General features: G+C 51.4%; 1 protein-coding gene and 1 long non-coding RNA gene across 12 annotated transcripts in view; both read left to right on the top strand.

Annotated features, from left to right (window-relative positions):
- The window catches only part of LOC125742317 (protoheme IX farnesyltransferase, mitochondrial), a 34176-nt gene that overhangs the window by 15281 nt on the left and 4356 nt on the right, over window positions 1-14539 (top strand). The window contains 1 exon segment of the mRNA XM_049014224.1: window positions 10059-10129. Coding sequence (XP_048870181.1) covers window positions 10059-10129 — 71 coding nt within the window.
- Window positions 10136-14442, top strand: LOC125742318 (uncharacterized). Of its 11 annotated transcripts, none has more exons than XR_007398066.1 (4): window positions 10136-13356; window positions 13408-13560; window positions 13714-13866; window positions 13969-14442. It is a non-coding gene; the product is annotated as an uncharacterized LOC125742318 (long non-coding RNA). The 11 variants fall into 11 exon arrangements; XR_007398069.1 differs by having other exon boundaries at window positions 14020-14442; XR_007398071.1 differs by having other exon boundaries at window positions 14071-14442.

Here is a 14539-nt window from a genome sequence, read left to right on the forward strand (position 1 = left end):
GAATGTTTGTTCAGTGTGTAAGCAGTGGCACTGCCCTGGTTCTGGGTTACTCTGGTATTTTTTTTTCAGTCTAGACCCCACCTCACATCCCACACGCTGACACGTTAAAACCACTTTGAAAACACTCTGCAGCACTGTAAACTTTCCAGTTGGTCTGGTTCCTCACCACGTGTGAAGTGATTAATTTTTCCCCCGCGGTGCCACTGTCTCAGTGGCCTGGGTGCCGGTCGCCAGGCTCACCGCTGACACGGAGCACGGCGTCTAGCCCGCCGATGGCAGCGTGCCGTTCGGCCATCCAGTGTGGTTTTTGTGTGTGTGCTGCGTCTGTAGTGCCTCACTGGAGGAACGCTCTGGTCCAGGGTTCCGTGTTGAGTCCAGTTTCGGGAGGCACAGGAGTGGAAACACATACGCTGAAGAAGTTGGGGGGGCGGATGTCACTGAGGTCGGGCCCCAGTGTTTGGGTGTATTTTCTGGGAATGGGAATTCTCAAAACGTGGTCTTGGGAATGAAAGCGCTCGTCTCCTGACTTTGGGACGTCCCGGGGATGTCCTCGGCACCACTGCATTGTGCTCCTCAGGGCGACCCCATGGTGACTCTTGGGGTGACATCATGCTTCTCCTTCTCTGTCTGCCCTGTGATTCTCCATGTGGCTGCCAACCTTCCTGCTAAAACCAGGAGGCTGTCAGGAGTGATACTGGGATTAGGACTGGGATCTTTCTGGAATAGACTCTCATTATTACTGCTGTCCTGCTTTTCTTTGTACAACTATAAAAATCCTCAAGAATAATGTTGATATATATTTTTTTCCCTCGAAGGAGAGCTTTGACAACCGGCTCTTCCGTGTTCATCTAAAACGGACTTGCTCTCCCCAAAATGGCGATTACAGCGCCGTTTATCCGCCTGCGTGCCGACCCGGAACGTCGTGCAGGCAGGTTAGCGCTGGAGCCCCTTCCTCCAGCCCGGATTTTCTGACTTGCACGGCTGGCTGTAGAAGCCGGTACATTATGTCCTACGGCGTGTCCTGCTCTCTGCCTGGTTGCTTGTTAGTGCCGTGTCACAGCGTCAGACGTGAACGCATGTTCGCTGGGGAAGATTTCATCGCTGGCAAGGGGCCTGATAACTCAATCAGCTTAAGTACTGATGAGTAATGCTTGGGGGTGGGGTTGCTTTCAAATGGGTTTAATACCTGTATATAATCAAGTCAATTGCACGCGAAGGTATTTAATGATCTTCAGACAACTCTAGTTCTGGGATCATGCCAAACAATGTGGTAAAGGGTTTAGTCGCTGACTGAATGAGAACCATTCTGCTGCTAGTTTGAGACCTGAACCTTCTTTGCGTTCTCCTGAATGGTCTTTTCCTCTTTTGCAGCTTTGGGTCTGCTGCCCTTCCTACAGGCTTGGTGTTTGCAAGGGAAGAATGATGGAATTTTTAACATTTCCTGTAGGCCGGTTGTGAGCCGGTACCCATCTGGGCGGTTCGAGGTTCGAGGTTCTCGTCTGTCTTCTTCCCTCTTCCCGTGCTCTGTGGGAGCTCCTTGGCTGAGCTCTTCACTGCAGGTTTGAGCTATGAGTTTTTCTTCAAGTTTTAGAAAATCTACCTGGTTGGACTACTGGGGTTGAGATGAGGGAAATCGTTGTCGGTCAGAAGCGAGAGAACTGCCACTCTCACTCATTCACTCACACGCAGGCTGTTCTGATACTGTTGTCAAACTGGAGCTCTTAATGCAGAAGATGGCTAAGCGCCTCCTACTGGTGAGACCCAGACAAGCTGCCGCGTCATGCTAATGCTAATTCTCTGCAGTTACTAATTGGGCTGTCAGCTCTGTCCCTGATTGAGTCGTGTCCATTTCACTTAATTGACTTGCAGCTTGGTGCCCCGGTGAAGCGAAGGAAAGCCGGTCCTCCCCCCAAAGCCGATTGGTTGGCTGACATCCCCAAAACTCACCATCTCGGCTCGCGATTACTGGACAGCCAATGCCCTGAGCTCAAGTAGCTAGTCGCTCGGCCCCCCCCGTCACCTGAGAGGACCTTTGGCATGCGGCTGCACCTTTCTTCATGAAAAGGCTGGGGGGGGGATCTTGGCATAATGGAGCCCCCACCACCACCCTTTCTGTGGCTTGGTGTTTTGTATCGTTGCTCTAATGAATGGGTGGGGGCAGAGGTGGGGGCTGTAATGGATGATAGCACGGGGGAGGGCAGCCAGCCCACACCTGAAACCGAAACGGGGCACACTGGGGTGAGTGAAGGTCCTGGCCCTCAACCCCCCTGGGGGATATTTATATAAATATTTAAGCTGTAGCCTAATTAAAAGACCCCAAACAACGACTGACGAAGGCTGATGGCTCGTCTCCCTAATGCACCCCTCGGCAGGGCTGGTGGCTCCATCTACTGCGATAACCGCTGCGCGTGAGACCGCTGCGCGTGAGACCGCTGCGCGTGAGACCGCTGCGCGTGAGACCGCTGCGCGTGAGACCGCTGTACGTGGCCCCGCTGCGCGTGACGCTTGTCTGTTTGTACCCCTTCGCTTTTGGCACAGGGGTCCCTTTGTGTCTCTGTGTGTGTGTATTCATGTGCGTGTGTATCCCTTTGTGCCTTGTGTGTGTGTGCGTGTGTGTGTGTACATGTGCGTGTGTATCCCTTTGTGCCTTGTGTGTGTGTGTGTGTGTGTGTGTGTGTGTGTGTGTGTGCATGTGTGTGTACATGTGCGTGTGTATCCCTTTGTGCCTTGTGTGTGTGTGCGTGTGTATCCCTTTGTGCCTTGTGTGTGTGTGCGTGTGTGTGTACATGTGCGTGTGTATCCCTTTGTGCCTTGTGTGTGTGTGTGTGTGTGTGTACATGTGCGTGTGTATCCCTTTGTGCCTTGTGTGTGTGTGTGTGTGTGTGTGTGCATGTGTGTGTACATGTGCGTGTGTATCCCTTTGTGCCTTGTGTGTGTGTGCGTGTGTATCCCTTTGTGCCTTGTGTGTGTGTGTACGTGTGTGTGTGTGTGTGTGTGTGTGTGCGTGTGTGTGTGTACATGTGCGCGTGTATCCCTTTGTGCCTTGTGTGTGTGTACATGCCCCGGTAGTCAGCAGGAATGCCAGCCTGTGTGCTGTGTTGCCTGCCTTGATGGTGCCCTTATACTAAAAGCCTAATTACCAGTCATCTTCACCTGGGCCAGCTGAGTGGGATGAGGGTAGCCCCCCTTCCCCTGGGGCTTTGAGTGGGGGTAGACCGGAGCTGTAGGCCTTAGTGTCCTGACATTCTCCCCCCCCCCCGGGTGGTGCCGTGAGGCTGCACCGAACTCCGCGTTAGAGCTCTGATTCAGGCCTGAACCCCAGGCCCAGCCTTGAAAGCCCCCCCCCCCCCCCCCCGCTGGCGCAGTGAGTTCCCCTTTCTTCCATCTCCTTACTACTGACGACTGAGGGCACATCCACCGGAAACTGTGTCCCCTGACGGGTCAGCTGTCTCCTGTCCCACGGCGGCAGTGTAATCCCACCCAGACGCACTGCGGGCGTGTCATCGTTCAGACAAATGTACGCCACCCAGGACTGGGGGCCGGGGGCTGTCTCTCCAGTGACTTGAGATAAATGGTTTAGAAGGATTCCAGAGCTGAGAGGACGGACTGGGTGGTGAAGGGGGGGGGGGGCTGTCTTCTCGTTCTCAGGCTGCTGTTTTCTTATCATATGCATATCAGACTTGACTGTTTACACTGCCAGTCCCCCCCGCCCCCCTCCCCAATGTGAATGCTGCTGTTTACCCCATCCTGAGCATTAGGAAGTGATGTACGATAGAGCGGTTCCGGGCCTCTGCGATTAAAAGCAGTCCTTTTGGATCTTCTCTGGAGTTCTCCAGGAAGCAGTCATTTAAGATCGAACGCCTGACTGCCCTTGTACATCTGGGGAGGAGGGGGCCAGGCACTGATAGACCATCACTTGGCGTACTGTCACGGGTTAATTGGTGGCCTGGGAAGCGTCATCCTTGCTGTGAGGACATTGGTCAGATTTGTGGAAGGCCACCAAGGTCAGGAAAAGCAGTATGCTTCACTATTTTTATTTTTTGGTCAATAAGTTTGATAAACTTCCTAAACTGCCACTTAATAGTTTAATGCTCCTGATTTGGTTTTGGGTAGCATGAGTTCCTACTTCCTGCTGGTAAGGAGGAGGTTCTGCGAGGCAGAGAAGACTCGCTCCCAGATGGCTAACAGGTGACGCTGAACTGGTGCCTTCCTTTCGTTGGCATTCCTTTGTGAGTCATGCTCGGTAAAAGCTCCCCCACTTGTGGGTGTGTGGGTAGGGGGGTCTTCCCAAGACATTACTCCGGCGGATGTGAAAGTGTGGCTGCAGATGGACAGTATAGCATAGATTTAATTAAAAATCATTAGTCCGATGTCTTGGTTGATATTGCTGGTCAGTATTCAAGATTAAAGACATAACTACTAAAATAACGGAGGTGAGAACATTAGACAGTCAGCCATTTTTCACAGTGGAGAACCGCTTAGAACCTTACTGTGCTCTTCAAAGTCAACGTTACTTTGCTGATATCTCACTGTCTGCGTTATATGATACAGTTGCTGAACATATTTACGGGACATTAACGTCAAGGACATCTGTTTCATTGCAGATTTCTGGATCTCAGAGGTTAACTGGTTATTGGTAATATTAGCCAAAAATATATATTGGTTAATGATATCCGGCAAAATTTTGGGATCGATGCACCGGTAAGTGTTAGATCAGGGCTCTTCAAAGCTGGACCTCGATTCCAAATCCAGGTTTTGTTTTCAGTTCTCCCAGGTAGTTAGTGTAATAATTACTGATTCTGATTGGTCAGAGGCTTCACACCTGGCTCGCAGGTAAAGGAAAAGCAGCAGTAACAGGCCCTAGAGGACTGTGATTTGACTAACTTCTGTGTTGCCGTGTGGAGGGCGGGGGAGGTCTTATGCAGGGTGGGGTTGTGTCTGTCCTCTTTATCCTGCTGACCTCCATCTCCGGCCTGGCCGCTCCGGCTCTGTGTGTCTGTCAGCTATGTGCATGTGAGAGGGCTGTGCACGCACAGCTCCCAGTGCTCGTGGGAGCGTTTGGGGCGGGGAGACGTTTTGGCTGTTCGGCCTGAAGGGTGCACCGGCTCGTGAGAGTGGTGCCACCGATAGACCGTGACAAGGGCGACAGAGAGGGATGTCGTTTGGGGCCCTAACCCTCTCTGATTCTGTGGGGCCAGCGGCTCCATCTCCACTCTAGTGGGCCTGTTCCTGACCCAGTGTTGTGGCGGAATGTGCACAGCCAGACTCTTGGATGCCCCATCATGGTTAAACCTCCTGACCTTGGAGATTATTGTGAGCTCATAATCTGGGCCCTGGGCCCCCCAACTGTCCTCCCCATCTATCGTTTGGGCTGCTCATGTTCCTCAAGGTCTCCTAAGCTGGGAGTCATATTTCGGTTCATTATCAGAAATGCTGGCTAATTAGCCGTGCTGAGGCTGCCCTCCTCTGCTATGACCTTGGTCCTGCCGGTTGCTCCCAGGCCTTCCTGATTCCTGACGTGAAACCTCTGGCCACATGACTGCTCTCCACTAGCTGGGTACATGGCCTGTCTCATTGATGGGTAGCGGGCATCTGCAGTGTCCCGGTGCTGAGTCTGGGCGACGACGGTGCCCTTTGCTGTCTGCGTGTGAGAGATCAGGTCTCCTGTTTACAAACCACCGGCCGCGGGGACGAGCCCTATGAAAGCACGGCTGATTACGGAATGCAAACCTTGATCGTAGCACCATTGTTAAAAGGGGATGCTGATGACCTGAGTCCTGGCGTGTTCAAAGCCTTCTGTGACTCGTCTGTGTGTGCGTGTGCGTGTGCGTGCGTGTGTGTGTGTGTGTGCGCGTGTGTGTGTGTGTGTGTGTGTGTGTGTGTATCTGTCACTGCGTGTCCCTCTGTGCTCTGTCAGAGGTCACTCGGGAATGTGAGCTCACTAGCCGTCCTGTTCTAGCACTGGCACAGAACGTTCAAAAGCGGCATGGTTTCATGTGGATGGGGAACCGTGGTAGGAGAAGCAGCAGGTCGGGGGGGGGGGGGGGGGTGCCGCTTTGGGACCTGGGGGGGTGCTGAGCTGCGTTGGCCTGTTTATGTTACAGTTAAGCGGATTTAAATTTAGCCTGACGTTCGACGGTTCCGGAAGCAGAGAGAAGCCAGTGGATTTATTACTTGCTTCCCAGTGATGGTGTATTTTACACTCTAACCCACACATACGGCCTTTTAAAATTCTTCAAGGGTGTAACTGCCGGGTCTTTTGTGAGATTTTAACCCATAAAGGTTCTCATAAGGTTCCTGGCCTCTTTTCGACAGCCCTGCCGAAGCATGGTGTGTCTCGTGCTGTCTGCTAGCAGACAGAATATTTTTGAGGCCAGTTTACTATCTTGCTCAGGCACTGGTGTAGTAATACAGGAGGTCAGAGTCCTCCCCTCCAGTAGGGGGTGCTCAGATGTAGGATGGCATGCAGTCCCACTCTCCTATCCGACATACTGTGTGTCGTAGAGACCTCTCCTTGACAATGTTTACAAAGAAGGCTGCCACCCTTGATCGCATGGTCTTTGGCGTGGTAACCGAGGGGCCTAAGGATCACTGTAGTGTGAGGAGCTTAGCGCAGGTTAAGTCTTTTCCAGTTAAATTACTGGGCCATGGTACTGTAGCTGAGGCCATGATATGTGCGCTCAGCTAACTGGCCAGTTAAACGTCTGCCACAGCCTGTTCATGGCTCCATCAAAAGGGGAGCATGGTGAGCCAATCAAGGTCTTTGCTCTTCTTGTTATGATTCATAGGTCTTAGGGAAGTGATCAGGAGATCAGAGCAGGTCTGTCGTTCTTGTTAACCAGGGTTACAAGCAGAGATGATAAACATGGAAGAAGACCTTGAAGCCATCGCTGTTTTTATGTCTTCGATAACCTCCTGAATGTATTATTTGATTGTCTGTGAAGCAGTTTATTGGCTACCGAGAAGGCAGCACAGGGCATGAGTACCGCCGTCCTTCGTGAATGTGGTCATACTAGCGCAGTGCTTGGAAAAACTGGATGGTGATGGGCCCTCACACCCTGTATGTAGCAGTGACGGGCTGTCGTATCTGTGCACTGCGTCCTGCAGCCACTATAGCTTCCCATGGCTATAAATAGTGTGAGATAAATGTTCCCGTTTTGGCAGCCCGGCGCGGTTTGGGGGGCGAGGTCACGCCGGAGAGCCCGGTGCTGGACCTTACGCGCTTCTGCCACGTCCCCACGGTTTGGGGCGGCCTGAGGAGAGAAGCAGTGGTGTTAACAAGCAGGAATGTTTGTTTATGGTGGCGGGGGGGGGGGGGTGCACTCCCTGAGTGTGAGCGATTAGATGTTTGTGTTGGAAGCTCCAGATGCTGGTTCTGCAGGGCTGTGATTCAAGGCCCCCTGTCGTCCGTTTATGCCTGTGAGCGCTCTGGCCGGGTCACTTCCTGTCCCAGGAGCAGCTGTTCCGCGCAGGCAGGCAGAAGCCCGAGCGAGTGTGCCGACCAGGCCGCCTGCGATGCACGTGCCCGCACCTCCTCGCCTCCACTTCCTGCTTCTGAGACGACGAATTAACGAGCATTCAGCTTATTAAATTGCACCCGGCGCCCGCTCCTTGTTCGCAGTTTAACAAGCGGTGCCTGGCGCCGTGATCTGGAGGGCAGGCTTCCCATCACCGAAACGACATGGCGATTCCCTCGGCGTGGAGCTGAGAGGAGGCTGGCTGGCATGCGGCTGTGGGATGCAGTGCCAGGCATGCGGCTGCGGGATGCAGTGCCAGGCATGCGGCTGCGGGATGCAGTGCCAGGCATGCGGCTGCGGGATGCAGTGCCAGGGTCTGTCGCTTTGACAAATGTCCCCCCGGTTACCTGACTCCTGTCCGCTTTGCGAATTAGTCCAAGTCCCGGGTGAGACCTCACTGTCGCCGCCCTTTAGGAGGCTTTTCACACTGTATGGCTTGGTGCACGGGGGCTGCTGTGTGTCGATATTCAGATGCAGATGTTGTGTGTTTGCTTTGTTCAGATGGTGTGACATTGACATGGTGAGCGCGCCCCTGTCATCTTAGATGTAGACAGCTCCCCCAGTTTGAGCTTATCGGGGCTGGGGGTGGCAGCTCAGTGACAAGGGCAAGGGAGCCGTTCATTGGGCCATAACAGCACGAACACCTGACTTTGCCCCACTTTGACTCTGTCTTGGGGCCAGTGACGTCACCATTGTACCATCTGACCCGGCTTCCTCACCTGCTGAATTTTGTGAGTGTAGATTCCCATGTTTTCCCAGGTCTTTATGAAGCTGTATGTGCTTCCCCATAAGACACCACCTTTCCTTTAGAGTCAGCCCTCTCTCCGGGGCTCGGGTTCCGCAGGTTTGGGTGATGTCAGCAGTACCACTCCCACTGGCCACTAGGGGGCGCCTCCCCAGCCATGTGCCCGCATTGCTCTCCCGGGCCTGTACTCACTGAATGCCGCTTGGTACAGAGGTTGTTCTGTGCCTCCCCTGCCCTCTGCCCCCCCCCCCCCCCCCCCCCGCAGCTTCCGCTCTCTCCATCTGGAAGGTCGTTGCCTGGAGGCGTCAGCGGTCTAATCAAAGGGCCGGCCTTCTCTGCCGCCGCCCCGGCTAACCACTCCCCGCAGGCCCGGTTTCTGAGCAGGCGGCCGTCCCAAGTTCAGCCGCGAACTTTCTTACGTTTGGTCCCATTTTCAGGTGAAAGGAAAATCCACTTAACGAGTCTTACAGTCTGACTTTTATGAGCCAGTGATATTTTTACTGGATCCTAGTTCCTAACTTACAGGGAAATTCGGTGGTTGGTGGAAGGATTGACTCTCCAGCGACTGGGAAAAACTCACACTGTTCCATTTGGACTCGTGTGGGGTTGAGGTATGACCCGCTGCATGGCTGCGCTCAGGTTCTCATCCCTGGGGAGGTCTGTCGCATGGTGGGTGCAGCAACGTGCTGTCATCAGTGAACCTCCTCCTCCTTACCTCCTCGTCCTCCTCCTGGTTCCTCAGATGCTTCCATGGTCCATTACTTTGCTGCCGTTTTGTACCTGGAAATTTTGTCACCTGGGGTGTCTAGCAGCCGGCCTGCCATGGCATTGTGAGACAGCAGCTTCAGGCCGCGTGTCCTCCTAAAATGGGGCGGGGGGCAGTAATAGCTCTGCCCCCACCGATAGAGAACAGGGCAAATGGAAGAAAATGCTGCTAAGGAACAGGTAGACTTGGAAACACCCGACAGGCCGGTGGTACTCTCTTTCAGCTCAGGGTAGGTTTAGGGGGAGCTTGAGTTGGGCTGGGGGCTGATGGGAAACAGACGTCGGGGGGGGGGGGGGGTCTGGTGGCTGGGGGGTGGGTTGTGGCTGTCGGGGTGTAACCGCAACTTGAACTGAACGTACTTCTTCCGTAGGGAGAGCCTGCCTATCCTTACCCCCAAGACACAGTCTCCACAGCCGGTCATTCCAATGAAATAGTCTTGTCTTTCTGGGGGGGGGGCGTCTGAGTGTTGGGGCCCACCCTATTGTTGCAGGCTCACGCTAAAACAGGGGCTCGTCATGCAAATGGCCTTTTGGGATGGGGGGGGTGGCTGTCATAGTTAGTGCCGTGATCTACAGGCATCCCGCGGTCTGACCACTTCCCGATGGTCCCTAAATATGGGGTCCTGGAAGTGCATTTCAGCCACATGAGCGATTTTAAACATGGAGATGGGGGGGGCTGCGTAGTATCTGTTTATTAGTTGTTTTATGCTCGCCATATTTCACCAGGAGTGGGCTCTGATGTATCTGGGCCGGGTCGATTCGCCTGGTTTCCTCATCAGCCTCATGCCTTCCGGTCGGCGCAGTAACCTGCCCCATGTGTTTGTGTTTTAGACCCTGGGCGTGTCGGTGCAGCATGTGGCACTCCGCCCCCTTGGGCCTGACCAGGATCTGCGGATGGATGGATGGATGGATGGATGGATGGATGGATGGATGGATGGATGGATGGATGGATGGAGTGTGTGTGTGTCTGTGTGCATGTTTATGTCCATGTATTATGCGTCTCCATTCTGACCCCCCCCTCCCATCCACAGTACTTCGAGGTGCCATTTGACTCCAATATGAACCGAACAAAGAACCGCCCGCTGGTCAGGGGCCAGATCAGGTACGTCTCCCGAGCCGCTCTGCAATGCACCATAAAGGTCTCAGGTGAACAGTAACAGCATCCCTGTCTGAACAGCTGCATCCGTCAGTGTCACACTGGAGTGTGGGCGCGCCTTAACCCTAACCCTAATCCGTCAGTGTCACACTGGAGTGTGGGCACGCCTTAACCCTAACCCGTCAGTGTCGCACTGGAGTGTGGGAACGCCCTAACCCGTCAGTGTCACACTGGAGTATGAGCACGCCCTAACCCTAACCCATCAGTGTCGCTCTGGAGTGTGAGCATGCCCTAACCCTAACCCGTCAGTGTCGCACTGGAGTGTGAGCACTCCCTAACCCTAACCCGTCAGTGTCGCACTGGAGTGTGAGCACGCCCTAACCCTAACCCGTCAGTGTCGCAGTGGAGTGTGAGCACTCCCTAACCCTAACCCGTCAGTGTCGCACTGGAGTGTGAGCACGCCCTAACCCTAACCCCACTGTGTGTTTCATTATTTGGTTGTGGGTTTGTGTTTTTTTGTTTGTTTGAATGATTATTGTTTGGTTGTATGTTTTTGTTGCTTTTTTATTTTAGGTTGTATGTCTTTTTGTTTCTTTGTGTGATTGTTATTTAGCTGTATGTTTGTGTTTTACGTGAGTATTTGTATTATGGCTGGGCAATTAATCAAAACTGACATTCAGAACCTCTAATCGACGTAATCTTGCCCGTGTCAGTTCATTTGTTTTTCTTTTCCTTTCCTGTTAATACTTAAAAACAAACGACGGCGTCTGCTGTCACATGACGTCTGCAACATGGAAGCAACACGAACTCAAACATCGAGTCGACTGAGTACCTCCAGTAGCTTGTACCAAACATAACCAGCCGTGTCCGTGGTTTGGACACATTGTGACTTTAGTGCAGACAGCACCTAACAAGAGGTCAAACAGCGCGAACAAACAGTTTCAGCCACCAAAGATAATACCACCAATTGGTTTCACCACTAACAATGTTTAATATACAGGATCAATATACAGGAGAATATGGATCAAAAAGCTTGGGACAGAATCATTCCTGTACAAATACTGTTTAATTTGGTTATAGTAATCAAGTATAATTTGCTTATAGTAATCAAGTATAATTTGCTTATAGTAGTCAAGTATAATTTGCTTATAATAATCAAGTAGCCCACTCAAAGTGTTGGATTTTTTTATACATAACATAGAGAAAAAAATGTAATCACTATAATTTTACTACTTTTTTTTTACTTGCCTACTTTGACTTGCTGTAACTCGTCTGCTAGCTAGCTGAGGCTAATGCTGCGTGCGCAGAAAACATGGCAGGAAAAGAAAGTCATTTTCTCTCCATTACGAAAACGGACTAATCAAAATTTACGATGGACTGTCAAAAACGAGCCAATGAGATACAGCGGCTTTATTTTATGTTCAGTATTGTACAGCATGTACTGTGTTATAGCGTATTTGAATTATGCACAGTTCAGTGATGTCGTTTGTGCAGTACTGTCGTTTGAAAAGCGTCGGAAACAGCTGTACTGAATGTTGAACGAATAAAATTCAGTAAATATATGCATGTAATAAATACACAAATTAGATGGAAATCTGCCCGAAACAAAGAAAAAGGAGAAAAACCGATTATAGCGATCAGACGTAATCACTATAAACGGCTTCCATTGTAATTTAGTTGGTAAATTTTGTTTGCAAGTTTGTTTACAGGAAATGCAAAATATTTTCTGCTTTTTTAGGGAACTTTTTACGTTAAAACTAAAATGTGACCTTTTTCATAAGATTCATTTCAAGCGATTAGTGCTTTGATTTTGGTTGTTTGAAATATTCAGTGAATAGCCATAAATGTTTCCTGACATTATTTAAAAATCATAAAAATATAGTCTTTTGTTAGAAAAAATATCCCAGCTTTAATAGTTTAGCCTCTTTACAGTACAAATCTTGCCAGTGAAATATGAAGGCAAAAAAAAAAATATCATCGTAATCAAGGTAAAATATTCAGTACGTCATGATATTGATTTGAGGTCATATTTCCCAGCTCAACTTTGTATGATTGGAGTTCGGTTGTACAGATTGTCCACAACTTGCAGTCTATGCAGCGTACGACAACTTGGACATAAAAAGAAAAATGTAAATGTAAAATATATTTAATGAGGGAATATGCCTGGCAGTGTTATGCTACCTAGTGTGCTCTCTGTACCATTCGGTAGTATAGTATAGTGTAGTATAGTATAGTATAGTATAGTATGGTACAGTACCTTGCTGTTTTGTGTGGCAGTGTGATCATCGCAGCCTCACACATATTTCAGAGTCTCATTCCAAACCTTAAACTTTGATGTTCATTTTAATGTATGACCTGGCAGAATAGGAACTCACTCATAATGGGGGGGAGGGGTCTTCATGCTCCTCCTTTTTTCTTTGTGTTATTGTTGCGTTTGCTTGTATGATGTGTGTCTTTGTCTGTATTATTGTTTTTCTTTGTTGTACTTGCATGTTTTATCTATTTTTGTTTGCGTCTGTTGCACTTGCTTGTCTGTCTGTTTCTTCATTTCTTTCTGTCTTTCGTCTGCCTGTTTTCGTTTTGCTCTCTGTCACACACACAGACTTCCCCTAATACACCTGGAAGGGGTGGTGATATGAGCCCCCGGCTTTGTGGAGGAGTGCCGCTCACCCCCTGTCAGCTTGCCTCTTCACTGCCGTCCCACACGGTTATTGAGCCCCAAGTTAAGAGACTCACCCATGTTGCCTGGTCTTTGGGACGGAGCTGATGAAGGTTGGGGGGCGGGGGCAGACTGGCCAGACCAAACCCTTAGATGTGACCGTACCCGACGGCAACAGTAGCAGGATGGGGGGACATCAAGGACACAGAGGTCATCTAGGAAGGGGGCTGGGCGGGGGGGCAGGTCGTACCCCTGGGCTTGCCTCTGCCCTCTGGTCCCCAACAACAAAGACACAGAAAGGCATTTGTGCACTTCCAAACACAAAAGGATTGGCTGGCTGTGAAGACGTGCTCTCACAAAATCACTGTGGGGGAACAGGGGCTTCACTTAGCTACCCAAGACTGGAGGAACTTCATATCTGCATCTGGAACATTCAGGTCCAGGCTGTAAACTGCGAGAAAACAATATGACTAAGTAATGGTAGTGTCATCACTCCTGGCAGCTTTTTGGGTGGCCCTGCTTAGCGTGTGGAAACATGGAGGGTTAGGGATAGTGTTTGGGTGGCCCTGTCTAGGTGTGAGGAAGAGTGGAGGGTTAGGGATAGTGTTTGGGTGGCCCTGCTTAGGTGTGAGGAAGAGTGGAGGGTTAGGGATAGTGTTTGGGTGGCCCTGCCTAGGTGTGAGGAAGTGTGGAGGGTTAGGGATAGTGTTTGGGTGGCCCTGTCTAGGCGTGAGGAAGCGTGGAGGGTTAGGGATAGTGTTTGGGTGGCCCTGCCTAGGTGTGAGGAAGAGTGGAGGGTTAGGGATAGTGTTTGGGTGGCCCTGTCTAGGCGTGAGGAAGCGTGGAGGGTTAGGGATAGTGTTTGGGTGGCCCTCTCTAGGGGTGAGGAAGAGTGGAGGGTTAGGGATAGTGTTTGGGTGGCCCTGTCTAGGGGTGAGGAAGAGTGGAGGGTTAGGGATAGTGTTTGGGTGGCCCTGTCTAGGTGTGAGGAAGAGTGGAGGGTTAGGGATAGTGTTTGGGTGGCCCTGCCTAGGGGTGAGGAAGAGTGGAGGGTTAGGGATAGTGTTTGGGTGGCCCTGTCTAGGTGTGAGGAAGAGTGGAGGGTTAGGGATAGTGTTTGGGTGGCCCTGCCTAGGGGTAAGGAAGAGTGGAGGGTTAGGGATAGTGTTTGGGTGGCCCTGTCTAGGGGTGAGGAAGAGTGGAGGGTTAGGGATAGTGTTTGGGTGGCCCTGTCTAGGTGTGAGGAAGCGTGGAGGGTTAGGGATAGTGTTTGGGTGGCCCTGCCTAGGGGTGAGGAAGAGTGGAGGGTTAGGGATAGTGTTTGGGTGGCCCTGCCTGGGCGTGAGGAAGAGTGGAGGGTTAGGGATAGTGTTTGGGTGGCCCTGCCTAGGGGTGAGGAAGAGTGGAGGGTTAGGGATAGTGTTTGGGTGGCCCTGTCTAGGTGTGAGGAAGCGTGGAGGGTTAGGGATAGTGTTTGGGTGGCCCTGCCTAGGGGTGAGGAAGAGTGGAGGGTTAGGGATAGTGTTTGGGTGGCCCTGTCTAGGTGTGAGGAAGCTTGTTCTGAGCACAGCTGCAGTTGAATGGACACGTTCCTTCATGTTGGGTTCTCGGTCTAACAGAATTGGGTCCTGATGTCCCGGCACTGACCCCCACCTCCCCCACTGACATATGTTGCCATATACAGATATACATGTGCTCAATTGCAGTGTTCAGTTTGACAGTATATTTTGATTGATTTAGTTTTTTGACACAAGTGG

The sequence above is a fragment of the Brienomyrus brachyistius genome, chromosome 5 (assembly GCF_023856365.1).
Source record: "Brienomyrus brachyistius isolate T26 chromosome 5, BBRACH_0.4, whole genome shotgun sequence".
NCBI lineage: Eukaryota > Metazoa > Chordata > Actinopteri > Osteoglossiformes > Mormyridae > Brienomyrus > Brienomyrus brachyistius.